Consider the following 25,164-nt stretch of genomic DNA (forward strand, 5'->3'; position numbering starts at 1 on the left):
ATATTTTGTTACTTATTATCATTATTTCAATAAATGTTAAATACCATTCTAATTTTGTAGACTTAAACGAGTTGTGTTATTTTAAAAAGCATTTTACAAACGAAGATAAATTTTATGAAAAATCCACGTGTCCACGACAACCATTTAATATGACTAATAATTTGTAGTAGGTAGATTTAGGAGTAACATATTAACTGTTAAAATAAAAAAGAAAAATAATTAAAATAAAAGTTACAAGTGTTAATTATATAAAGATAATTTTGAAATTCATGTATGGTATTTACTATTTACTTTAGTCATGTTTTGATTTTTTAACTTTGAATGGGTGTTCGGTATGGATTGTCAGTTTCAAATCAAAAAAGGACTTGAACTGAAATTCGTACCGATATATCAATATGTAGCAGGAAAAATAGATTGGAACGATACAACCAACTAGCGTGACTTAAACGACATAAACAAAATCTGGCTCGTGCCGATAAGGTATATCTTTTAGTAAATAATATCTTTAACGAAAAGGATAGGACTTGAGATTACAAAGTTTAACCAAAGTATTGAAATGTATACTTTCTATCGTCATATATCATTGTTACACATTTTATTTCCTCAGGTAGTTTTTTAAATATATAATATATTAAAGAATAATGACGGAATGATTCAGTTTTGAGTGCATCCTTTATACATGTAATTGTGTATGTGACATATGTGTACAGGTTTCATGACGTCTTAGAGTTTGATGAAGCCAAGAGGAGTTGCAGAAGACGCTTAGAAGGACATAACCTACGGAGAAGAAAGGGAGTCGTTTCCAGTTCTCTCACTCGAAACTTTCCTCATTCTCATGGTAGTTTTCCTTTTTTTTTTATTAATTTTAAATAAACAATATTCTAAATAAAAAAAATCATGACCAAAAGCTTAATTATCAAGAAAATTAGTAAACTAGTTTTTAAAACTTTTTCTTTCACAAAGTGAAACAAATGTTAAATAAAGTCGCATTTGAAAAGAAAAGGAAAAAAAGTTCAAGCGCCCCCTTATTAGTTTTCTTAATGTTCCAAAACATGTTGTTTCAGACGTGTAAATTGGCTCACGCCATACCGTCCCGGGCCTTCACACCTTATTAGTTTTCTTGATAAGGGATATTTTCTAGTAAATAATATGTTTTAACATTCTTGTATCAATCATTTATAATTAAATATTACCTTATGTCAAAAGAAAATAGTTCCACGATGAAGCAACGCCGTGGACCATTGTCAACATCACTGTCACCATCATCATCACAGTCGAAGCCCGTGCGTGCTCTCTCTCTTCTGTCATCCCCAAAAGCCGAACCTTGGATATCTTCTGGTGACGTGTCCTCTAGATACAGCGAAGCACTATATGAGTTAATTGCTGCAAACCGAGCAACTTACATTTCCGGACATTTATTGAATCAAAAGAATTCTCATCAACAGACTGTCGATTCAGTCAGTCAACCATGACATTTGATGTAAAGCAAGCTCCGCCTTTGGATTTTGGTCTTTTGGCCACAAAGGATAAGTCTAAAGATCCAGAAGAGTGGACCGACTATTGTTGGTCCGCCTTCGGTGGGGCAAACATTGTGTAGCATATTCATTATTTGTCATGAATTCGTTACTTATTACCCTTTAAACATTTGATGCATTTATTTTTAATGAAAGAAATAAAAACATCCTATAACTTGTAAATTTGTAGCTTCTATTTTTTACTGTAGCTTCTAATTTTTGAAATTTATTATTACACAACAATTATCACCGGAAGCAATTCTACCTCTACCGGTAAAAACCTGACCAAACCCGGAAACATACCAAATAAAAAAAAAGAAATGTAAACCACCAAAATCATGTGAAGTGTACAATATTAGCAACAACAATACTCCATGTAAACAAAAAATCCACAATAAAAAGCCAAAATTTTGACCGAAAATCACGAACCACAAAGTCCAATTATCGTTTTTACACATTAAAATTTTCAACAATAAAAATGTGGGAAACCTCAAATTTGATGCTTGATCTAGCAAACGGGTTTCACTGGCTGCATTTGCCATCAAATCTATTTTATATCCTGGCTAACAGCAAATCCACAATGTAACACAATACGGGCTACACCTATCGAGACAGCCAAAACTTCGGGCCAATCAGTTCTCGATCAGCACCAGAACCTTGTTTAGCCAGTTTTTGAATACGTGAAGAGAATTCTTCAGCCTGTTTGAAATGGCGAGAAGATTAATGAAAATAGATTTTTATGTAGGACTTTTGCAAGTATATTTCATATAAAACGTAACCAATTAGGAGTACAGACTACACATCATCAACCGAAATAAGCGGTATTGCTATGAAATGAAGGATCAAAAACGTATTAATGAAAATATGGAAGAAACGACCTAACCTTCTCATCAATCCACATTAATGAACTTAGTTGATTGTTAAGGATCCGAACAACGACATCCAGTGGGGTCATACCATCAGTTGCTTCAAGTTCTCCACCCTAAATACAACAAAAATTTAAGTATCAACGTCAACCCATATGAACATTAAACAGTGCCATTTTGCCATTTAATGAAATTAGTGTTAGATATTTGATTTATGGTTAAAGCTCAAAGGACTTTCATCTGATCAAACAACCCTCTTATTTTGGACTAAATTAAATTAAAACAAATGAGCACCTGATTGGCATTAAGAGTTTGAATAACGGATTTTATTTGTTCTGTCATTTGTTCCATTTCTCTCTCAATAAATTCAGCCTGCTCGTACCTGAAAGTTTTAAATGATGATATTAAAAACGAGATTACAAATCAATTCCACTTCCATAGAGATTTATTACTGTTACCACTTCATAAATTACCGCGGGGGGGGGGGGGGGGGGGGGATGGGGATGGTTCGCCTTTACATTCAATAATAAAAATATCAATAGCTAGACACTCACATTGCATCTCTGGTTGAAGCTGCTTCATCATCAAGAAGTAGCCCATGCTCATCTTTGTATATCCGCTCAGCTTCTTCTTCCACACTTTGTAAAGACTTGTCAACCTAAAAAACGTATCAAGTGACAACAACTATGTTGATATCACGATTCTGAAATAGCGAGAAAGATGGCTAGCTTAAACTTATAATTAATATCAAAACAAATCAAATACTATGATCAACCTCTCCAAAGCTTATCCATAGAGTAAGAAACTTATGGAAACAACAGAATCATCTACTTCATTACTAACCTTAGATGGGCCTAGAGGTAACAGAAAGATCTGACCACGTACAAATTGGTCAATACCTTTAAACTAAATTATGAATAAACGCTTGTTGGCGCCTCGATCATATGCCGACTCCTCTAACTTAATAAAACATAACCCATAACAATCTGCTTTCACTAACTTAGGGTGCAAACAAAACACCTCCGGTTTTCATTTTTGGAGCTTAAAACTATGTTCTAAAAACTCTATTCATTAATCCAAGCATAATTAACAATAACCTCTACAAATAAAGATACATTTTCTAAAAGAACCTAATATCTTCAACTTGGAATTTTTTTCACCTGGCCTATACATGCTTGCAGTTTTACTCAAAACTCTTTTGTACGTGTTTGTTAGTCAACTTCATATGCAGGGTGTTTTGTTCTTAGATAAAAATAAGCAATTAAACAAAATGATTCGAGTTTAAAGCATGCAGATTCATAACTAAAAATACCACAGATACATGATAAAGAAACAAAACCTTGTTAGCATACCTCTTGTTGATGAGTCTCAATCAACTCCAGCTGTCTCTCAAGGTTTGACTGGGTATCAACAACCTTGGCAACTTCTGCCTGTAAAAAAAGCAGCTTAGAATAAACACAAGGAAGCAACAAAGAAAAAGTTTGTCTTTAACTATATATGTGAAGAAGCTGCTAGAGTTAATTAGTTTAATTGGGGGTATAAATGCACAGTTAAGGTTAATGTGAATCAAACGTGTGTCTCTTTGGTTTCTAGAAAGTTAAATGACCGGTTAAATAGTTTACTAGATAGTACTTCATAATATTTAAAATGAATATGACTCGCCTCAAGTTTTAGAAGAACATCTCGGTTCTGCAAGATTCTCTTGTCCCACTCAGCTATTGCATTAGCTTGCTTCCTGAACTTGCTAGTTCGTTCCTGGAGCTCCACATTCCACTCCTTGATGATCTTTAAACAAAAAATTGTATGAAAAAAATCAGAACATAACAGCAACAGAAGACGCTGAAAGTTGCTACACCAACTTTGTGATTAGGACATGATAAATGAAGTAACAACATAAGCAATCAATAACATAATAATAAAACTTTGTAGGGTACCTCCTCAACAGTTTTTCCAGTAATTTCAGATGGTAACTTCGGAGCAGAAGCTACAGCTGTGCTGACACTTGTAGTTGTCCTGTTGGCAAAATAACAAAAGCAGCCTCAGATCAGAAATGGTACACAACAGATGAATCTTGGAAACAATAAGATGTAATAGTGAAGATGTAAGCAATAACATTGCAATGCCAAAATGGCTAAACCAGAACGCTTTTAGACATTGTATATTATAATCTGACATGCAGAAAGATAAAAGCCTTTTTACTTGCATCTTGAGAATTCACATCAAAAAGAATTTCACCCCTTTTTAAAGACCATACATCATAGATTCATAGACATAGTACACATGAAACTCAATAGTTTAAGGAACAAAAAGAACATTCTGAGATTATACGTATGACTAACCCACTACTCGAAGATACAACAAGAGCAGATGATGTTTGTGCAGTGGTGGTTGTAACAGTTGAAGTGGTTGTCAAGGAAGTAGGGGTAGCTGCAACCAGAATTTAAACAAAAACATAACAGTTAGTGAAGACGGTCAAAAGTTTATCAACATTCCAGAGATTATGCCATAAATAGAATTCTAGGGGTCATAAATAATGAGTGACTAACAATGTTTTTCATAAAGACAGCAAAATCTCCTCGTCCTTATTTAGTATTGATCAAAAAGCTAATAATTTTTTTTACTTTTAAAATTCTAAACACACTTAAGTGAGCTTAATGCAGCGAAATGTCCAGTCTATGGATACAAATAATATATATACTAATGATAACTAAGAAATGCATTTTATTTAGTATTTGATCAAAAGGCTAATGTTGTTTGTTTTCTTTTTTACTTTTAAAATTCTAAACACACTTAAGTGAGGTTAATGCAGTAAAATGTTGAATGGCCAGTCTATGAAAACAAAAAAAAGACATATAGATGATAATTAATAAATGCATTTTGTTACAATAACTTCAAATCACACTGAGAATTAACAACAAACTCACCAAACAAAGACGGAGCAGCTGTTGACTGCGGCTGAGACGCCAATGCAGGAGTCCCAACACTTTTAGAAGCTGTTTGAAATCCCAAAAACGAACTCGACGTCCCTGTAGAACCCGCAGCACCAGTAGCAGCCGGTATCGCAAAACTCGACAAAGATCCCGTAGCAGTCGAAGCTGCAGTACTAGACAAAGTCCCACCAAACGCAGCAAACGGAGACGACGCACTAGCCGTACTAGAACCACCAGTAACAGCAGCAGCAGTAGTAGTCACCGCCGCAGACCCTGCACTCACATTCCCAGCACTCACATTCCCAAACGAGAAACTAGAAGACGAACTCGACGACGATCCTCCAAACAAGCTCGGAGTTGTCCCAGTTCCAGTCGAATTACCAAAAGCCAAATTCGTCGAAAACGAAAACGACGGAGCCGGTGTTGACGCGGCCGCACTCGAAAACGAAAAACCAGGAGTCGTAGCCGAACTCGAAACCGCGCTAGAGGATGCTGCACCAGAGCCGAATAAGCTAGGAAATGTAGCCGGTGATGCCATAGAAGCCGTAGCCGAAGCCGAACCTCAGAAAACACTACCAGAACCTAAAACCGAACCAATCGAAACACTCGAACCGAATAAACTAGTAGTAGGAGTAGTGTTAGTAGTAGTATTACCAGTAGAGGTTGATCCAAACAGACTACAAGATCCACCAAACGGTGATGACGTGGCAGTACCAGTACCAAACCCTAGGGTTGAGCCAGTAGTTGCAGCGGAGCCAGTACCAAACCCTAAGTTTAAAACCGGTTTTGTGCACCTCTATAACACATGATGAGACTAAAACCCGGGTGGGCCAAGATTCACATTAACAACCTCGCAATGCTTAGCTCAAATATTTCATTTTCAATATTCACCCAAAGTGTCGCGAGTGGGGATCAAGCATGAACATTATATGAAAAGTTCCTTATGCACTACAAGTTTTATTGAACTCTGTGTAATTTTAAGTTTTACTATTTTTGGATTTTTATATTTTAATTTTACACCTTAAAGTCGAGCTCTAACCAAGCTTCGGCTAGTTTAAGCCTTTAAGGCAGTACATGAGCTCAACAAAGCTTATATTAATTTAAGTTTTTCTCAAAATATGTGATAAATATATTGAGACCGAGCTTGAAAAAAAACTCAAGAGCCGAGCTCGAGTATTAAAAATAGAACATTAAATGAGCCGAGCTTGAGCTTTGAAAAAAAAACCCAAAATGTGCCGAGCTCGAGCTATCATAAGTCCAAAACGAACCTAGTGAAGCTTGGACTCGACTTGTTTACCCATCTAGTTGACACATCCTTTAAAAAAAAAACAGGTTAACCCGAATACGACATATTTAATAAATGGATCAAACCGAACACGACTCGTTAAAGAGTGATTTGACCAGTTAACCTATTTACAAGTTAAGAAGTGTTAAATCTAAAGTTAGATATTTTGATTTATAAATTTTCATGTTATTAACTTTTAATTTTCTTTTGAAACTTTTGTATATCTACTATTTACTTCCAATAAAATCGGTAGCATCAAATCAATTGACATTCGAACATTCAGTGTTAGTTTTAAAAAAACTACTTATTATGGAAAAACTCTTGCATAAAGTTGAATCTAAGGTGTCTAACTTATTACAAAAGGTTGAATCTAAGGTGAGAGTGACTTGCTTTCGCGCATTATTTCCGGTTCTTTTATTCGTCAAGTACCAAGATGATGCTTTTCCGAAATATAATAAGGCATTGAAAAAAAATAAAACAACAAACGCTTTTATATGAATCAAACTAATTAGTTGTCTAAATAAATTACTGATAAATCCGTAGTTATAAATCATATTCGTAAATAAATGTAAATCCGAGCATTACACGAATTTAAATGAGTCGATACGACATGATACGGATAATAATTATATCAATCGATTTAGGGTTAAGAGAATGATTCTTTAGATTTTTCTTTCGGGTCGGGTATTAAATACGAATCCTAGAAATGATCGTTTTCCTGTTAAAGCGCCACGTGTTACAACTTACAAGTAACCGCCGCTATCAAAATATATACATTTTGACCAAATTCAAATTCAGTCGTGTTTTCGCCGGAGAATGAAGTACGAGCAGAGATTAATCGCCGCCGGGAAGTACGTATTCGACGGCGACGCTGCGGAGGCTGACGTCAACTGTTCCGAATACGGTGTAACGGCGGTGCTTAAGCCTCACCAAATCGAAGGAGTGTCATGGCTTATACGACGATACCTAATCGGCGCCAACGTCATTCTCGGTACAAACTTAATATTTCAATTTATTTACAGGATTAATTCACTAAGTACTATCGCCAATGGTTTATGTTATATGCTATGGTATGATGACTATGATCCTTCTCTTGCAAATCATGAATAGTGTTACAACTTGGAAGCTAGTGTAGCTTTACAATACTACTATTAAAATGTATCGAGTGGTTGTGCACTACTGTATTTGAGGTGCAGAATCTTGAAGGCAAAGTTATTTAAGCTAATTTTGACTATGCCAGCAAACCTATATATAGCCTGGTAAACTTTGACTTAGAAATCATAGACTATGTTACACAGTTTCGTAAGTAAGCAGTTGCATCAATTTTGTATGATGCAGCTAGTCACGGATAATTTGATAGTAGATGAATTTGCCACGCTGAAAATTCAGTTGTGTTTATTTGTAAGAAGACTAACCCCCACATTGCACAGAAATGCAGAATGCAACTTCTAGTCTATTAACTTGCATGATATATGGTTTAGGGGTGTTTGGATAACGGCTTATGAGGTTTTTAAAATAAGCCATCGGTTTCATAAAGTTTTGAAAAGGCGTACAAACTTATACTAACAGCTTATGAGGTTATCAAATTAAGCCATCGGTTCCAGTAAACCATGAGCTTAAGTTGATGATGATAAGCTCTTAAGCTGTTAAAATAAGCTCCTCATTATTTTCTGGGCTTATAGGCTTAATGATATTTTGAGAGTCAAGCAAACTTATGTTAACAGCTTATGAGCTTATCAAATTAAGCTATCGGTTTCAGTAAGCCATGAGCTTAAGTAGTCAATGATAAGCTCTCAAGCTGTTAAAATAAGCTCCTCAGATTATTCATATTTTAAGTATGTTAAAAAATGAGCTTAACCAAACATTCCCAACATGCATATCAGCTTCATTGTGATCCATGGTATTACAAAACTATTGAAGGATCATGAATTTTAACACTGTGTGTTGAATTCAAGTTCAGACTATTCTAACAGTTCTTAACATATCTTTTTGCATCATAGTATCACCATTAACTTGAGAATAATATTGTGATTGCTTGTTTGATCTGTACTTGCAGGAGACGAGGTATAAATGCATTCACACATGCAGGCTGGAAAGCCACAAAGTTTGATCAAATTTATTTAGTTACATTACACATGTTACATTGACATAGAGCATAATCAAGTGTTTGCACTCAGCCTTAAAAAGTAGTTTATTGGCAGATGGGCCTAGGAAAGACATTGCAAGCTATCTCCTTCCTGAGTTATTTAAAGTTTTGTCGAGTATTAAACGGACCCTTCCGTAAGTAATAGTAAACAAAAACTGTTCTACTAATCTTATCATACCACATTTTGATCATTATTAAATCAATCGTTATATGATGTATTTGCAGTGATATTATGTCCGCTCAGTGTGACAGATGGATGGATTACCGAGATTACCAAATTCTCCCCAAAATTAAAGGTTCTGCGTTATGTTGGAGACAAACAATGCAGGCGTGCTTTGAGAAGGGAAATGTATGAAAATGTGACAAAACAATCGTCATCACCCAGTGTAAGTTTACTGGTTGGATGCAGTGCAAGTATTTGCTGACCTGGATATTAAATCATTAATATATGTGTTGTTGCATTATGCAGGTCCAGGCTTTACCTTTTGATGTGCTTCTCACAACATATGATATAGCTTTAATCGACCAGGACTTTCTTTCCCAAATTCCATGGCATTATGCTGTTATTGATGAGGCGCAAAGACTAAAAAACCCTTCCAGTGTAGGTTCAAGATTATTCTAATTGTTAAAAAACCAAGTTTCTAGCTTTCTGATTGGTCGATCTTTTTCAGGTTTTGTATAACGTTCTTACAGAACATTATATAATGCCTAGAAGACTACTCATGACTGGAACACCTATTCAGAATAGTCTTACTGAACTTTGGGCACTCATGCATTTCTGTATGCCTTCAGTTTTTGGAACATTGGAACAGTTTTCATCTACATTCAAAGAAGGTGGATATCCTTTATTTCTAGAATTGTATTTTTCTCAGACCTAATTATTTCTAAATATGGTCTGATGTTGACTATTCTGCTTTGCTTTCGTAAGCAGGTAAAGGTGCACCAATAGCTAAGGATAAGTTTAAAAGCTTAAAATATGTTTTGGGTGCGTTCATGCTTCGCAGAACCAAATCTAAGCTTATTGAGACTGGAACCCTATCTTTACCGCCTCTTACTGAAATCACCTTGTAAGTTGAAATTTGATAATTTATGTGAAAACTTGAATTTAATTATAATAGTGTCTTTTGGTAGGATGGCTCCCTTAGTGACATTGCAAAAGAAGGTGTATATGTCAATATTGAAAAAGGAGCTTCCTAAGCTTCTAGCATTGTCTTCCGGGACCTCTAATCACCAATCCTTGCAGAATATTGTAAGCCAACTTCTTGCTTGTTAAGTTTTTTATTGTTTGTATTTGAAAATTAGTATATGATTACATAAGCTTCTTGTTCTATGCAGGTAATACAGCTTCGTAAAGCATGCAGCCATCCTTACCTCTTTGCTGGTATTGAGCCTGAACCATATGAAGAGGGTGAACACTTAGTTCAGGCTAGTGGCAAACTTATACTGTTGGACCAGTTACTCCAGAAGCTACATAGTTCTGGTCATCGTGTTCTTCTGTTTGCACAGATGACACATACACTTGACATCTTGCAGGTTTCTTTTCTTTTGCGGTTCAAAAATGACATCCTTGCTAAAACATACATTTTCAGTTAATTAAATTCGTTGGAAATTTTTTGAAGTACAGGACTATATGGAGTTGAGAAAATATCCTTATGAGCGTCTTGATGGGTCCATTAGGGCTGAAGAACGGTTTGCTGCAATAAGGAGTTTTAGCGGCCAGTCTGTTACTGGAAATTCCAGTTCTGACCCTGATTCAGCCACTGCATTTATCTTTATGATTTCAACCAGAGCAGGGGGTGTTGGTTTGAATCTTGTAGCTGCTGACACAGTAAGCCCTCCCAATACTTATATTTCTCTCTCCTTGTACCTTTATCAATTTCAGTTGCCTTTACTAATATTACAGATGCATATATTATTTACTCACTGTGGATGAAACAAAATGCAGGTTATATTTTATGAGCAAGATTGGAATCCGCAGGTGGATAAGCAGGCTCTACAACGGGCTCATAGAATTGGTCAAATGAATCATGTTATTTCTATAAATCTAGTTACGGAGCAGACCGTGGAGGAGGTTATAATGCATAGAGCAGAGAGGAAGTTGCAATTAAGCCATGATGTCATAGGTGATGACAGCATAGATAAAGAAGGCAAAGATATGATAGGAGCCGAAGCGGGTGATCTGAAATCTGTTGTACTAGGGTTACGTATGTTTGATCCCACTACCGAAAGCAACGAGAGTTCAGGTCAACTTGACATGTCAAAAGTCAGCTCTATCGTAGAAAAGGTTATAGCAGTCCGGCATGGAGGGAAATCAGAAGTCGAGAATCTAACAGTTGAGATTAATTCAAACAGTACATTAGGTGGAAAGTCATACGACCCTGTTCTAGATGAAGCTTTATATAATTCATGGGTCCAGAAGCTTAAAGAAACATCAGATACCCGTGATGATGTGGCATTAGAGGAGGCAAATAAGAGATCAAAACTCGAGGAGAAGCGTCTCAAAGCTGAGTCTGTTAGGAAGAAAGCTGAGGAGAAGAAATTGGCAAAATGGGAAGCTAATGGATACAAGTCAATGTCGGTCAAAGACATTGTCTGCCCACAAGATGACAATATTTTATCAGATTCAGGTTCGGTAAACTTAGTTTATGGGGACTGCACTCAACCATCCAAAATTTGTCCATCTGAGCCATGTATAATATTTAGGTAGGTAGTTTTTTTCTTTTTTCTTTTTGTTTACATAGTTATCTCATAACCATGCTGCTTCATTTGTGTATGTATTATTGCAGTTGTGTTGATGATTCGGGAGAATGGGGTCATGGTGGTATGTTTGATGCACTAGCTAGACTTTCGTCACAAATTCCAAATGCATATGAGCGCGCTTCTGAGTTTGGGGACCTTCATCTTGGTGATCTGCATCTCATAGATTTTACCGGTCAGCTTCTTAGCGTTTAAGTTTTTTTATAGTGTTGGTTTGCATTTAATTTTTTAAAGGTCTGTCTGTGCTGCAGGTGAAGATGAGAATAAAGTGGCTAATGTTGGTCAGTGGGTAGGTCTTGCTGTGGTTCAAACATATAATCCGAGGCGTAAAGTGCCTCGTAGCGGTATCTCTATTCCTGATCTGGAGCAGTGCTTGTCAAAGGCTGCATTTTCAGCTGCTCAAAAGTCTGGTATGTGTGGTACTGATGTGATTTTATTCTTATTGATAACTCATTTGATTTATCTTTCATTTTTGTTAAACAATAGCTTCGATCCACATGCCGCGAATCGGTTATCAAAATGGTTCAGATCGGTCAGAATGGTACTCGGTTGAACGTCTTGTTAGGAAATATGCTGCTTTATATGCCATAAAGATATTCGTGTAAGTCCTTTCTTAATCGCTCTACAAAAAAGTTTTAAAAATGGATTCTAAATTTGACTTTTCAACTTTAAAGTTTAATAAAATTGTTCTGATTTCTCTTTTCTTTTCAAAAATGATAATTTTATTAAAACTTGAGAATATAATACAGAAACATGAATCAAAGTTGACAAGTGAGAATAAATTAATATGCAGTTATTATTTTCGACGATCTTCGTAAGAGTAGAGATGTGATGATATCAACACAACTTAAATAGGTGTCGTGTCGGCACGTGGGCGTTATATAACTTTATATCTAACATAACGGTACGCATTTTAGAACCTTTTTCAGATATGTGTAGCATGTATTAAGTGTATACAGTGAATATTTGGCAGAACATTTACGTTTGGATTTTCTGAGTTTGGTCGTGTAACCTATGAGACGTTAAATACTTAAATCTAGGGTGGCAATTTCTGTTATTATCCATCACTGCGTAAATGATAAAGCCATGGTTAAGTGTTAAAAACTCGAATATTATTTATTTTTTTCGGTTTCATGTGATTATTGATCCATAAATAGCAGTTACAGCATACATCCAAACTTTCATGATATTATTATCTGTTATTGCGTAAAAGTTTAAAACAACGTTTATTGACCCGCAAACAGCCTACATCCAACTTTTAATGTAAGTGCTTGATCTTAATTAACCGGATAGCCCAGCTTTGAGCTTCTGAATGGTAGCAACATCGGTTTTAAACGACAACGCCAACACCTGATCATCAATAGTCGAATTGAAAACCGCACTTGGAACCTTCACGGTGCCGGGACTCGCACTTCCAAAGGCCGAGAGAGCCAAAGCTGAGTTTTCAGCATCACCATTAAACTGAAAGTGAACAAGACCCTTTGGGAACACAAAGATATCCCCCTCTTGCAACGTTTGCGTAAACAGCTTATTGGTTGTGTCAACAAACCCTACTTCCAACGAACCCATGAGAACGAACAACAGCTCTGAAGCCCGTGGGTGGGTGTGTGGCGGGTTAACTGTCCCGTTAGGGAACAAGAGTACAGCGTAAGAAACGCTCTGACCTTCAAGAGCCGGGAATTCCATCATGGTTGCTTTCAAGACTTTAAAAGCTGTCGGGAAGGGGGCACCAACAAGTGACCTCATCCCGGTGAAGGTGAAGTAGTTTCCCGGTGGGCCCAAAAACATTGGTGGGGGGATGAAGTCTGTGAGAATGTCAGGATCTCCGGCCATTGATATCCGCAACGAAGCGAATGAAAGTGAAAGTAGTAAGAAAAAGTGAAACTTTGATGCCATATTTGATCAAAGCTTGAAGGTGATCTATGTATCTCTTATTCAATATGTGCATAGATGTCAACATATATATATACAGATTGGTGTTCAAAGAATATGCTTAGTTAATGCTTGTAATGATCTGTTACCAAAGATTTGATGTATGATTGGTTTTATCAGTTGATCAAAGCAAGAAATACTTTGTATCATATGATCATTTGTTACTCAAGGTTGAGCCAAAGGAGTAGGAACAAGAAACCTTGGTTACTTCACAGTTGACATAGTATGGGTCTTATTTTAATCGGTGTATCGGTTTTTATAAATCCAACTATCATCTTTTGGTTGCTGCCGGTTCCAACTAACGAATAGGCTGCTGATGGTTCTAACTTTTAACGTTTTTGTTCCCAATGGTCCGCGACTAACATAATACAAACGCTGTTAGTTGTAGGTCGCCGGGAAAATCTTTTTGGCAAGAAGACTCACAATTTTTTCAAAAAAAACTCAACATTTTGGTCTCATACGTCTTTGTAACCTTGAACATTTTTCTAGTAAAAGTACCAATTATTGAGGTCGCTGGAACTCTCTAGAACCATCGTCGGAATCGGTTGGTGGCGGTTGGTTGGTGGTGAGTCAATTGGTGGTGGTGGTGTTCAGGTGGTGTTTTCCAGCAAAAAAAAAAGACTTTTCAAGCCAAAAACGTTTTTCTGGTGACCTACAAGTAACGCTGTTAGAATTTTGTTAGTCGCGGGCCATTGAGAACAAATACATTGACATTGAAAGATAGGAACGTCAGAAGTCAATTCATTAATTGGGACCATCAACGACCAAAAGATGATAATTATGATTAATAAAAATCAATGTAGCATTATATTTTATACATCTTGTTTATGTATATGCTCAGGGACTCATGATTATATCTTCAGTTATTTGAATTTCATGTAAAGAATACTAAAAAGACCATCATTTGCGCGGTTAGAAGGGTTGCATATGCCCTTTTGCGGTCGTTTAAAACCTTCATGTTAAGTGGTTGCGACAATGAATATTTTTGCAGTTGCTTATTTCTCGTTATTTTTCAAGTAATTCTATATGTCGCAATTTTTGCAACCATCGGATGCGAAAAAGGTCGAAAATTTTGGTCACCTTACCATCTTATAGTGTTAGAAACATAAGTTGATTATATTAGTGGTTTTTTTATAATAACTCATACATCTATATGAATAAAAAGTTGAAACTATCGTATACATTACAATATTTGCGCTTGCAGTGGAAAGTTAACGTACGAATAAAATTAATGTGCTAATTGTGATAATCAAGTAAATTAATTATATAATAACATCATAGAGTAATAATTACTATACTTGTATATATAATTACTTTATTTGATTCTCACAATTAGCACGTTAATTTCTTAATAGAGTTTTTAAGATATATCATATATGTAGCATTGCTGCTCCTTGTATTACTTTGGGCATAATTAATGCATGTATGGTAGAGTTTTGGTGTAACGCGACAATTTTTTAGCCGGGTTTCGATACATGTCTTTATAAGTTCGGTCTTTCAACCATGAGCCATTACGGCTCGCGTCTAGGTCAGTCATGATCTTGGTTGCTTATTTGAGTTGTTTCATTGGGATGTTATTATCAAGACATTTCATCTATAAATCTCACACATAGCAAAAACTATTAAATGTTTGAGACAATATAACGGTGAAATTTTTGTGATTAAGTACTGATAGGTATGATATAGAAATGGGAGAGGTTATGCGAACACCCACTTCGTTACAAATAAACCCCTATTAATTTGATATTATACGGCTATACACGGGTGTATTGTTTGTTAGTATACGTCCAAATATAGCTTCGTATTAAACCGCATACATTTGTATAGGGATTTTGTACGTATGCGTAATTGTGTATATATAGGTCATGCAATATGATGGTATATGCTCGTGTAGAGGTATAGTGTTGTTTAAAATGGCTTTACGGCCATATATCGTATGACTGGTCCGTTTAAAAATACTCTACACCCGTATATCATATGACTGGTCTGCTTAAAAATACCATATGCTCGTACAATAGCATAACCGGCCTATACGAAATAACCTCAATAAAAAGTAATCTTTATTAGTTATAAAACTTAAAAACTAGACTTGTCCTTGTGTGTTAAAAGTAACCTTACAAATGGTACACAATTATTAACTTCCAAAGCCCTCAAACAAGACATAAATCCAAATTCACTTGTAAACACTTCATCTTAATTAACCCGATAACCCGGATTTAATCTTCTGAATAGTAGCAACATCGGTTTTAAACGACAATGCCAACACTTGATCATCAATAGTCGAGTTAAAAACCGCACTTGGAACCTTCACGGTGCCAGGACTCGCACTTCCAAAGGCCGAGAGAGCCAAAGCCGGGTCCTTAGCATCACAATTAAACTGAAAGTGCACAAGTCCTTTAGGGAACACAAAAATATCCCCTTGTTGCAATGTTTGTGTAAACAACTTATTAGTCGTGTCAACAAACCCGACTTGTAACGAACCCATGACCACAAGCAAGAGCTCGGAAGCTCGTGGGTGGGTGTGTGGGGGGTTAACTGTTCCGTTAGGGAACAAGAGCGCAGCGTAAGAAACGCTTTGACCTTCAAGAGCCGGAAACTCTTCCATAGTTGCTTTCAAGATTTTGAAAGTTGGCGGGAAGGGGGCACCGACAAGTGACCTAAAATCGGTGTTGGTGAAGTAGTTTCCGCCCGGAGGGCCAAATAAGGCTGGTGGAGGGATGAAGTCAGTGAGAATGTCGGGATCACCGGCTTTTGATACCCGCAACGAAGCGAATGAAAGTGAAATAAGTAAGAAAAAGTGAAGCTTTGATGCCATTTTATTTATATCAAAGCTTAAAAGTGATCAACGTGTTATATTTTGTTATACATTTTGTTCATAGATGTTAACATATATATACATATAGAACTAGAGATTTGATGCATGATCGGTTGGTTTTATCGGTTGAACAAAGCGAATTTGCCGGTAAATTTTGTATCATATGATCATTTTTATTCACATAGTTGTGTGCTATATTGTTGATGATAATAACAAGATCATACAGCCAGACATGATGGACTGTTTTTTGTATGATGTTTAAAATAAAGTTTAGACTACATGAACAATATTTGTATATCCTACAATATAATGGTACAGTGTGTATATTTTATATATGGTTTCTTGTTAAATCTTGGACAATATCATATTAATATTAGAATCTAGTTGTCTAGTACTTAGAGGTGGCAAATGGGTTGGGTTGGGTTGGGTCGAAACGGGTCATGGGTCGGAACGGGTTAGGGTTGAAACGGGTTAGGGTCGAAACGGGTCACTTAAAAAAGGGTTGTTTTGGTTCGGTTCGGAACGGGTTAGGGTCAACAGGTTCGGGTTAGAACGGTTCAAGGTTGGAACGGGTCAAAACGGGTTTGGGTCAAAACTCATTTAAGTGATTTTTCACTTCGTTTCAGCGTGTAACAGCTCGTTTAAGCGATTTTTCAGTTCGTTTCAGCGCGTAACAGCTCGTTTAAGCGATTTTTCAGTTCGTTTCAGCGCGTAACAGCTCGTTTAAGCGATTTTTCAGTTCGTTTCAGCGCGTAACAGCTCGTTTAAGCGATTTTTCAGTTCGTTTCAGCGCGTAACAGCTCGTTTAAGCGATTTTTCAGTTTGTTTCAGCGCGTAACAGCTCGTTTAAGCGACTTTTCAGTTCGTTTTAGCGCGTAACAGCTCGTTTAAGTGATTTTTCAGTTCGTTTCAGCGTGTAACAGCTCGTTTAAGCGATTTTTCAGTTCGTTTCATCGCGTAACAGCTCGTTTAAGCGATTCAGTTCGTTTCAGCGTGTAACAGCTCGTTTAAGCGATTTTTCAGTTCGTTTCAGCGCGTAACAGCTCGTTTAAGCGATTTTTCAGTTCGTTTCAGCATGTAACAGCTCGTTTAAGCAATTTTTCAGTTCGTTTTAGCATCTAATAGCTCGTTTAAGCGATTTTTCAGTTCGTTTCAGCGCGTAACAGCTCGTTTAAGCGATTTTTCAGTTCCTTTCATCACTTAACAGCTTGTTTCAGCATGTTTTTGTTTCGTTTTTGTCGACTTTTCAGTCTCGGTTAATTTGTCGATTTTTTTTAACGAGGACAACGGACGAAACGTTTTAGTTTTTTTACATTTTTTGTCTTTGTTTTATTTTTCTAGTTATGATTTTTTTATTAATTTTTTTGAATTTTTTTATGGTTTCTATTAAGATCAAAATCCCTCAAAAAAAATTCAAAAAAAACAAATAAAAAATCATAACTCAAAATATAAACGAATAACGAAAAAAGTTAAAAAACTAAAATATTTTCGCCGTTATTCTCGTTCATCAAAAAAAAAAACCGACAAATTAACCGAAACCGAAATGTCGACGAAAACGAATCAAAAACCTTAATCGACCCGTCTAGTGCGAAAAATCGAAAGAAACCGAAACCCAACCCGTCCAGTGCTAAAACTCGTGTCGGCACGAAAGCTGATCCGAGCCGAAACCTAAACCGATATCGTTCCAATCTAAAACCCGTTTCAACCCAAACATGTCACTTTTCCTTAAGAGTCTAAGACACTAACCCACATCGACCCATGTAATTAAATTTGTCAACCCATTTTGACCCAAAAATAAGAATGTGAAATTTTAAGTGGCCCATTTTGACCCATTTAATTAAAACCTATGACCCAAATCAACCCATTTAAATTTTAAAACAACCCAAATTGACCCATTTGGAATGGTTTGGGTCAAGGTTGCCACCCATAATAAACTCAAACATGGCTGATGACTAGAGGTGCACAAACCGGTTTAAAAGTCAAAACCGGTTCGATTTGGTCAATAAAAGTCAAAACCGGTTTAGGATCGGTTTCGGTTCGGGTTGAAACTGGTTTCTTACCATGTTACCATTGTTTTCGGTTCAGGTTTTACTGGTTTTTGCTCGGTTTCGGTTTGGTTAACCGGTTTTCGTGGAGAAAATTATAAACCGGTTCCAAACCTACGGTTTCAATCGGTTTCAAACCGGTTTCTACATAATCGGTTTTATACCAGTCCGATTTCGTTTCGATTTTCCCGTTGGTTCAGTTAACCGGTTTATTTGCCCAACTCTACTTATGACTCTACAATCCAATATTTGGTACACTTTTATTTGAAACAATTAAAACAAAGATGAAAATTTTGATATGTTATAATAGATAAAACATTCCTTTTACAAGGTTGGAAATTACATATAATTGACTTACAATAATTAGAATTTAAATCATATATAGACGTGTAAATGCATGTTTGAGATTGAGTTTGAAAAATGCATATTGGCTTTTTGATGTTTTCAGAAAGTCAATAAGCCAAAATATGTTTGGCAATCATAAAAATTCTTTTTATTTTAATTTTTTCAAAGGGTTAAAAAACAGTTTTCTAAAAGCCCAAAATCCAGGCTTTTCAAAATGGCTTTTTGAAAAAGACAATAAGCCAATAAACAATTTTCAAACTCAATCTCAAACATGCTTTTACACATCTATATATGATTTAAATTATAATTATTGTAAATCACGACGATCGCGTTTTAGACTAAAAAGGGATTGAAGATTGCTCAAATCAAAGGAAAATATTGAGTGACGAAACCGGAACCCTTATTGATGGAATCAATTTGTCGACATCTTTCCGCTCGTTTGTTACAGCCTTATATCCAACTAGTACAAGTAGGACCTTACTCCGTTAACTCTTGGATCAGCTTCTTATCAACTTTCATTTTCACTTTTCAAATTCTAAATGGTCAAAGTGTCTTGTATGCCAGTACTCCAGTTTCCACCAGCCGGTGTGAAGTGTGAACCCAGCTCATCGTACTCATGTGGTGTTATGTGCCAGCCTTATTGGTTTATGGAACGAGTCATCCATTTGTTTTTATTATTTATGTCATGTTATTTTTAATTAATTATGTTGTTGAGTTGGTTAAGGATGGATAATGGGTGGTTAAACTCTCCGATGTTCACCATGTTCCAGTAGCAATGTTCTAATAGTGGTTGTTTGTTTGTTATCCTTATTTAAGGATCATTTCTTAAGTTAATTATTATGAATGAAAATTATGAAAGTCTAATATTCTCTCTAAATTGCTACTCCGGCTTCTCTCTAATTATTTTTGAGATTGATCCGCTCAACGGGTTACCTATCCTATTCTCGACTCTACCTAACCGTGGGTACTTAACAGTTAGGAAGAGCATTTGATTAACGAACGAGTTTCGTCTGTTAAGTACCCACGGTTAGGTAGAGTCGAGAATAGGATAGGTAACCCGTTGAGCGGATCAATCTCAAAGATAATTAGAGAGAAGTCAGAGTAGCAATTTAGAGAGAATATTAGACTTTCATAATTTTCATTCATAATAATTAACTTAAGGAATGATCCTTAAATAAGGATAACAAACAAACAACCACTATTAGAACATTGCTACTGGAACGTGGTGAACATGGGAGAGTTTAACCACCCATTATCCATCCTTGACCAACTCAACAACATAATTAATTACAAATAACATGACATAAATAATAAAAACAAATTGATGACTCGTTCCATAAACCCATAAGGCTGGCACATAACATGTGGCTCAATTGTTGGTAATTATGGGTATACTTGAAGTTGGATTTGTTGATACCACAAACATATTTTTTAACCAAATGCTTCAAGACTCCACACAAACATTTTAAAGCATTATACGAATATAGTCCACATGCGGGCGGAACACGTAGGGTAGGAGGTGACCTGGTAGAACGATTCTACTTTCTATATATATATAGTAGTTATATAATATAACCGAAACCCGAGTGTTAGAAATGAGTGTGTAAATTATGGCCGTTGCCCGTTTGCCTGCCACTTTATTTTAATCGTTTTATGCTAACCCTACAAATATTACGTAAAAAAAAACTATGGCCCTTTTGAAAACTTGGTGACTTCTAAAAGCAAACAAAATTGTAAAACCTTTTAACTCATTAAAATTAACTAAACAATTCGTTAAAAACTATAACCCATTAAAATTGATAAACCCATAGGCCATATCTATATAAGCCCACTAAAAAATAAACTCACGTCTCATATATTGAAATAAAAAGCCCATTTATTGTAACACTTGTATTTATATAGTATTATATTTTAATTTGTAATAATTGTTATACGAATAAAAGATATAAAAGTATTATAATAATAGAAAAATGTATTTAAACATCTCAATGGGTATACCCGATACCTGACGACTAATGGGCAAGGGGTTACCAATACCCGGCCCGTTGCCATCCCTAAATAATTGTGATCTTAAGGTCTTAAATTCGAAACATGACTTAATGGAGTTTTCCCATAGTAGTTGGTAATCTCAGGTTCTGTTTGTTTTTACTTAAAAGATCCGCAATAGGCTTATGTCTGCAGGTGCGCAGACATAAGCCTCTGAAGACACCTTGTTTTTTAAGATTTGAAAATTGCTTTTATGATCTTAACAAATTATCTAATATCCATCTTCTTCACACATTTTAACATCATACCAACACCCAATGTCCAACACCACCACCATCACCCACCGTCCATCACGACCACAACCACCGTCTACCACCCACCACAACCGTCCGTCACCACCACCCACCGTCGGCCACCAACACCACCACCCACTTCCACAATTTGTACACCATCACCAATTATTTTAGCAATCTACAGACGTTAAATGATTTATATATTCTGTGATATGTATGATAGATAACTAATATTTGGCTTATGAAGACGATATCTCCTTTATAAAACAAACAATATTATATTTTCAAATTACAAACCTTTATACCACATCTTTAGTTGCAGACTTAATCAAATAAAATCAAATAAAAATCATTTTTTGTCTTAAAAAACAGACAACACCTCAGTGTTCATGGATGAGTCATGCCTAAAATATCAAAACCAGTATGAACAATTAACTCATTAACATTATGTCTCATAAAACCTCACCCGGGTATCGGATAAGTTCCAAAAGTTATTTAAAAAAACAACAAACACGTGCATGTCACGAGTCACTGCTTGCCAACGTCTTTTGAACGAACCTTCATCGAAGCCACATCAACCAAGACCATTTCCTTCACTTCCAATAACAACAATATTATTATTATTATTATTATTATTATTATTATTAATCACCATTCTTCCACCGTTACAAACTGAACCGCCATGGCTAACCAAACCACTCAAAACGTCGTCGTTATGCGCCACGGCGACCGGATCGACAACTTCGAGCCGCTGTGGACCGAAAAGGCCGATAGACCGTGGGATCCACCGTTGATATTAGACGGCAAAGTTAGGGCATTCTGTACCGGTAAGAAGCTGAGTAATAACCTAGGGTTTCCGATTCACCGTGTGTTCGTATCGCCGTTTCTACGGTGTCTTCAGACCGCATCGGAAGTTATTCACGCGCTCTGTGCCGTTGGTGATTGCTCCAATGTTATGAGCTCGGCTGATGGAGTTGATATTGATCCTTCTAAACTTAAGGTCGTATGCTAGTTTTATTATTATTAATTTATTATTATTATTATTATTATTATTATTATTATTATTATTATTATTATTTTTATTTATTTATTTGATTGATTCACTAACGTAATTAGGTCTAATGTGTTTATCTAAGCTTAAGGTTGTATGCTAATTTTATTATTATTATTCTCATTATTATTATTTTAATTGATTCACTATTATTATTGTTATTGTTGTTGTTATTATTATTATTATTACTACTGCTGCTGCTGCTACAACTACTGCTGCTACTGTTGTTGTTGTTATTATTATTATATTGATTGATTCACTAACGTAATTAGGTTGATACTTGGTGATTTACTGTTTGATTCTATGAATGAGGAGATGATTTTTTTATTATTATTCTAATATTATTTTGATATATTTATTATAATAATTAGGTCTAATGTGTTTAGTTTATTAATTACTGATGCTTAGTGACTAAACTGTTTGATTAATTTGCTAATTTTGTTATTTCTCTCATATTATTTTGATTGATTTACAAGCATAATTAGATCTAATGTGTTTATCTTATTAATTACTGATGCATGGCAATTTACTGTTTGATTCTATGAATGAGGAGGTTGTTGTGATCTTAGTTCCAGTTATTCATTGTTTTTAGATCTAGTAAGCAGTTATTTGTTGATGATTTGAGATGCAAATCATTATATATTTGGTAGCCAAGCCCGAGCTCGACTCGTCTCTAGTTTTTTTCTAAAGCTCAAACTCGGCTCGTGATATGTTTTTTCAAGCTCAGGCTCGGCTCATTTATTATATATTAATTAAATTATATATGCTTTTAATTAGTTTTATGTATTTTGAGAAAAACCTTAAACGAGCCAAAGCTCGGTTGTGTAATGTGAATTAGTACGTACTACGTAGAGGTCAAACCAGGAAAATTTTGAAAATACAGAAGGCTTGAACCTAAATGAGCTTCCTAGACAAGGATCAAGCTCCAGTTCGATAATTAATTGAGCTTTATTTGAGGCTCAGGCTCAGATCGAGCTCAAAAAAATTTGGCTCATTTTGAGCTTTTTACCGATCCGAGCTCGAGTAGCTAGCGAACAACTCGGCTCGTTTGCACCCCTAATTAAAGTGAACTTGTGGTTGGATTATAGTTTTAGAAAGGATATATGATTTGGATATTATTGGATATTTCCTTTACTGATTAGAAATTTGGAATTATGCTGTTATGAAATTTGAAGTAAAATGTTGTTGGATCATAACACAAATGATTGCACTAGGATTATGCCTGATGGTGCATCTTTTAACATAGTTAGGCCTTACGTCTTCATCTTTATCAATGATTGATGCATAGTGATTTAGTGTTTGATTTTATAAATGAGTAGATGGTTTTGATCTTTGTTTTAATGATTATTTGATTTTAGATCTAATAAACAGTTGCTTGTTAATGATCTGAGAGGAAAATGATTGTATTCTATGTCATTAAGGTGAATTTGTGGTTATGTTGTAGGTTTAGTAGGGATCTATGATCTGGATGTTGTGTATTTAAACCTTGTTAAATTCAACTGCTTAGATCACAATGCAAGTCAGAATTGAAGATTTGATGATCTGTGGTTTTGGTAGAGTTACCTTTTATGAATGACTGTCTTCAATGTTTCATGGCACAGCTTCAGAAAGTTTGGTTAACAATTGGTTCGACATTGTTGGCATGTTGCAGGCGTCTGTCGAGTATGGACTTTGTGAAATGCTGAACAAGCGGGCCATACGGGCTGAGAACGCGCCTAAAGATGGAAATTTTGCTTTTAATATTTCAGAATGTGAAGCGGTTTTACCACAAGGAATAGTCGATTCAAGTGTAGAACGAGTTTACAAAGAGGTTAGAACTTATAAGATCACAAATCTTTGATCACCTATAAGTTTAATCAAGAATGTCATTAGATAAATGATGATTTATTACTGTTTAGTCACTTAATGCTATTAATTTCTTGATAAACGTCATCAGATGCCAAAGTGGGAAGAATCATCCGAGGCCGCTAGAAACAGGTACCAGAGCATTATCAAGACCCTTGCTGATAAATACCCTAATGAAAACTTATTGCTCGTTACACACGGTAAGTCTTCGTTTCTTATTTTTCCTATCATTCTAGTTTTATACTGTCACGCCTGCTATGCTAAACAAACAAAGCAAAACGTACCCACTGAAATCCCACTCATAGCATATTGAATGGGATTGACTACAAACATTTTTCGTCAACTCTTTTAATTAATTAATTCATTCAGTATGATCGAAAAGAACTATATCATAACAATAGTAGTCATATTTTCTTGCGTAAAGCTGTTTTCACTTTACAGTGTTTGTTTTAAAAATACATTTTTAGGTGCTTTAAAAATACACACGCCTGAATTAACTCATTCATAAGTTACGGTGTGCTACATTTGTAAATTAACAAGTGTTGATTTATAATATACGTGATGCAGGTGAAGGTGTCGGGGTCTCAGTGATTGCACACGCAGCAGAGCACTTGACCGTGTACGAAGTAGAATACTGTGCATACTCAAAACTGCAGAGAACAATCAAAGAAAACAAATCAGATACAACCGAAGAATTTAAGCTCACGGGACATACTGGTGTTCTTACTATGCCCACTTCACCAACAGCTGATGAAATGGTCAAGGAGCCACCGCCAGCGTCATCTTAAACGAGTCAGTTACCAAATCATTTGAAACACAAAAAGAAGTCACATTTACTTGCTTTTAATGTAGCTTTATATCAATAAATCAGTTATCGATACTGTTCAGTGTCTGTCTGGTTTAGTCTTTGTCGGATTGTTTTACTTCAAACAAACGAAGTCGTTTAGGTGAAATTCAAATTTGAGTCTTTAGGACAAAGTTTTGGACAATTGAAGTATTGAACCACTGGTTTATAATTCAACTTAGATCGAAACCACTTTAACATACACACTAGAACTAACAAAGTAACGAACCATATAGAAAAACTCGGGTTTGTTGTTCAAACTACCTTTACATCTATTCCATTTCCATCTCTATCCAATTTAATAGTAATTTTTGTTATTTTATTTCTCTTTCTTATCGCCATAAAAATTCGAGGTGAAAGAACGAGAAACTAATAGTGAATCTACAGTTGTAAAATTCGAAGGACAAAAGAATGAGAAACTAATAGTGAATCCCTTGTATATGAGATATGGGAGGCCAGAGGCGAGCCTGTAAATTTCATCTCGATTTAAGATAATGGGATGAACGAGAC

The 25,164-nt window shown here is 35.6% G+C and overlaps 5 protein-coding genes across 6 annotated transcripts; 2 read left to right on the forward strand and 3 right to left on the reverse strand.

The window, feature by feature from the left end:
• Nucleotides 1-1,978: 1,978 nt before the first annotated feature.
• On the reverse strand, nucleotides 1,979-5,848 carry LOC143631367 (nuclear pore complex protein NUP62-like). The gene is made up of 9 exons (XM_077100154.1): nucleotides 5,305-5,848; nucleotides 4,720-4,807; nucleotides 4,315-4,393; nucleotides 4,039-4,165; nucleotides 3,733-3,806; nucleotides 2,935-3,038; nucleotides 2,675-2,762; nucleotides 2,398-2,496; nucleotides 1,979-2,213 (listed from the first exon to the last, which is right to left on the reverse strand). Exons 1-9 carry the CDS (start codon nucleotides 5,846-5,848, stop codon nucleotides 2,118-2,120), a joined length of 1,299 nt encoding a protein of 432 aa, XP_076956269.1. The 3' UTR covers nucleotides 1,979-2,117.
• Nucleotides 5,849-7,372: 1,524 nt separating this feature from the next.
• LOC143631338 (putative helicase CHR10) lies at nucleotides 7,373-12,469 on the forward strand. Of its 2 annotated transcripts, XM_077100130.1 has the most exons (15): nucleotides 7,373-7,586; nucleotides 8,652-8,659; nucleotides 8,797-8,875; nucleotides 8,967-9,127; nucleotides 9,211-9,342; nucleotides 9,413-9,575; nucleotides 9,670-9,808; nucleotides 9,873-9,990; nucleotides 10,077-10,274; nucleotides 10,366-10,569; nucleotides 10,687-11,444; nucleotides 11,528-11,673; nucleotides 11,750-11,908; nucleotides 11,985-12,099; nucleotides 12,292-12,469. In XM_077100130.1, exons 1-15 carry the CDS (start codon nucleotides 7,412-7,414, stop codon nucleotides 12,314-12,316), a joined length of 2,580 nt encoding a protein of 859 aa, XP_076956245.1. In that variant the 5' UTR covers nucleotides 7,373-7,411; the 3' UTR covers nucleotides 12,317-12,469. The 2 variants fall into 2 exon arrangements, with proteins under 2 accessions (XP_076956245.1, XP_076956244.1); XM_077100129.1 differs by lacking the exons at nucleotides 7,373-7,586; nucleotides 8,652-8,659 and having other exon boundaries at nucleotides 8,793-8,875; nucleotides 9,673-9,808.
• Nucleotides 12,470-12,721: 252 nt separating this feature from the next.
• LOC143631317 (putative germin-like protein 9-2) lies at nucleotides 12,722-13,394 on the reverse strand. Its single transcript, XM_077100113.1, has one exon. The coding sequence runs from the start codon at nucleotides 13,392-13,394 to the stop codon at nucleotides 12,780-12,782; it is 615 nt and encodes a 204-aa protein (XP_076956228.1). The 3' UTR covers nucleotides 12,722-12,779.
• A 1,901-nt stretch (nucleotides 13,395-15,295) lies between these two features.
• Nucleotides 15,296-16,490, reverse strand: LOC143631318 (putative germin-like protein 9-2). Its single transcript, XM_077100114.1, has one exon. It carries the CDS (start codon nucleotides 16,243-16,245, stop codon nucleotides 15,628-15,630), a length of 618 nt encoding a protein of 205 aa, XP_076956229.1. The 5' UTR covers nucleotides 16,246-16,490; the 3' UTR covers nucleotides 15,296-15,627.
• A 5,098-nt stretch (nucleotides 16,491-21,588) lies between these two features.
• Nucleotides 21,589-24,915, forward strand: LOC143631340 (uncharacterized). Its single transcript, XM_077100131.1, has 4 exons — nucleotides 21,589-21,914; nucleotides 23,617-23,775; nucleotides 23,902-24,010; nucleotides 24,378-24,915. Exons 1-4 carry the CDS (start codon nucleotides 21,597-21,599, stop codon nucleotides 24,596-24,598), a joined length of 807 nt encoding a protein of 268 aa, XP_076956246.1. The 5' UTR covers nucleotides 21,589-21,596; the 3' UTR covers nucleotides 24,599-24,915.
• The last annotated feature ends 249 nt before the right edge of the window (nucleotides 24,916-25,164 follow it).

Source organism: Bidens hawaiensis, unplaced genomic scaffold (assembly GCF_021521415.1).
Source record: "Bidens hawaiensis isolate Kalapana, Puna unplaced genomic scaffold, B.hawaiensis_p1.1 tig00006061_1, whole genome shotgun sequence".
Classification (NCBI taxonomy): Eukaryota; Viridiplantae; Streptophyta; class Magnoliopsida; order Asterales; family Asteraceae; genus Bidens; species Bidens hawaiensis.

Excerpts from the sequence above, each read along its gene's own strand:
- LOC143631367 (XM_077100154.1), bottom strand. The coding sequence starts at position 5,848 with ATGGCATCACCGGCTACATTTCCTAGCTTATTCGGCTCTGGTGCAGCA. Across the intron at positions 4,166-4,314 it reads CTGGAAAAACTGTTGAGGAG|ATCATCAAGGAGTGGAATGT; the intron begins GTACCCTACAAA and ends TTTTGTTTAAAG. Across the intron at positions 2,214-2,397 it reads TAATGTGGATTGATGAGAAG|GCTGAAGAATTCTCTTCACG; the intron begins GTTAGGTCGTTT and ends CATTTCAAACAG.
- LOC143631338 (XM_077100130.1), top strand. The coding sequence starts at position 7,412 with ATGAAGTACGAGCAGAGATTAATCGCCGCCGGGAAGTACGTATTCGAC. Across the intron at positions 9,128-9,210 it reads AACAATCGTCATCACCCAGT|GTCCAGGCTTTACCTTTTGA; the intron begins GTAAGTTTACTG and ends TGCATTATGCAG. Across the intron at positions 10,570-10,686 it reads ATCTTGTAGCTGCTGACACA|GTTATATTTTATGAGCAAGA; the intron begins GTAAGCCCTCCC and ends AACAAAATGCAG.
- LOC143631317 (XM_077100113.1), bottom strand. The coding sequence starts at position 13,394 with ATGGCATCAAAGTTTCACTTTTTCTTACTACTTTCACTTTCATTCGCT.
- LOC143631318 (XM_077100114.1), bottom strand. The coding sequence starts at position 16,245 with ATGGCATCAAAGCTTCACTTTTTCTTACTTATTTCACTTTCATTCGCT.
- LOC143631340 (XM_077100131.1), top strand. The coding sequence starts at position 21,597 with ATGGCTAACCAAACCACTCAAAACGTCGTCGTTATGCGCCACGGCGAC. Across the intron at positions 21,915-23,616 it reads TTGATCCTTCTAAACTTAAG|GCGTCTGTCGAGTATGGACT; the intron begins GTCGTATGCTAG and ends GGCATGTTGCAG. Across the intron at positions 23,776-23,901 it reads TAGAACGAGTTTACAAAGAG|ATGCCAAAGTGGGAAGAATC; the intron begins GTTAGAACTTAT and ends AAACGTCATCAG.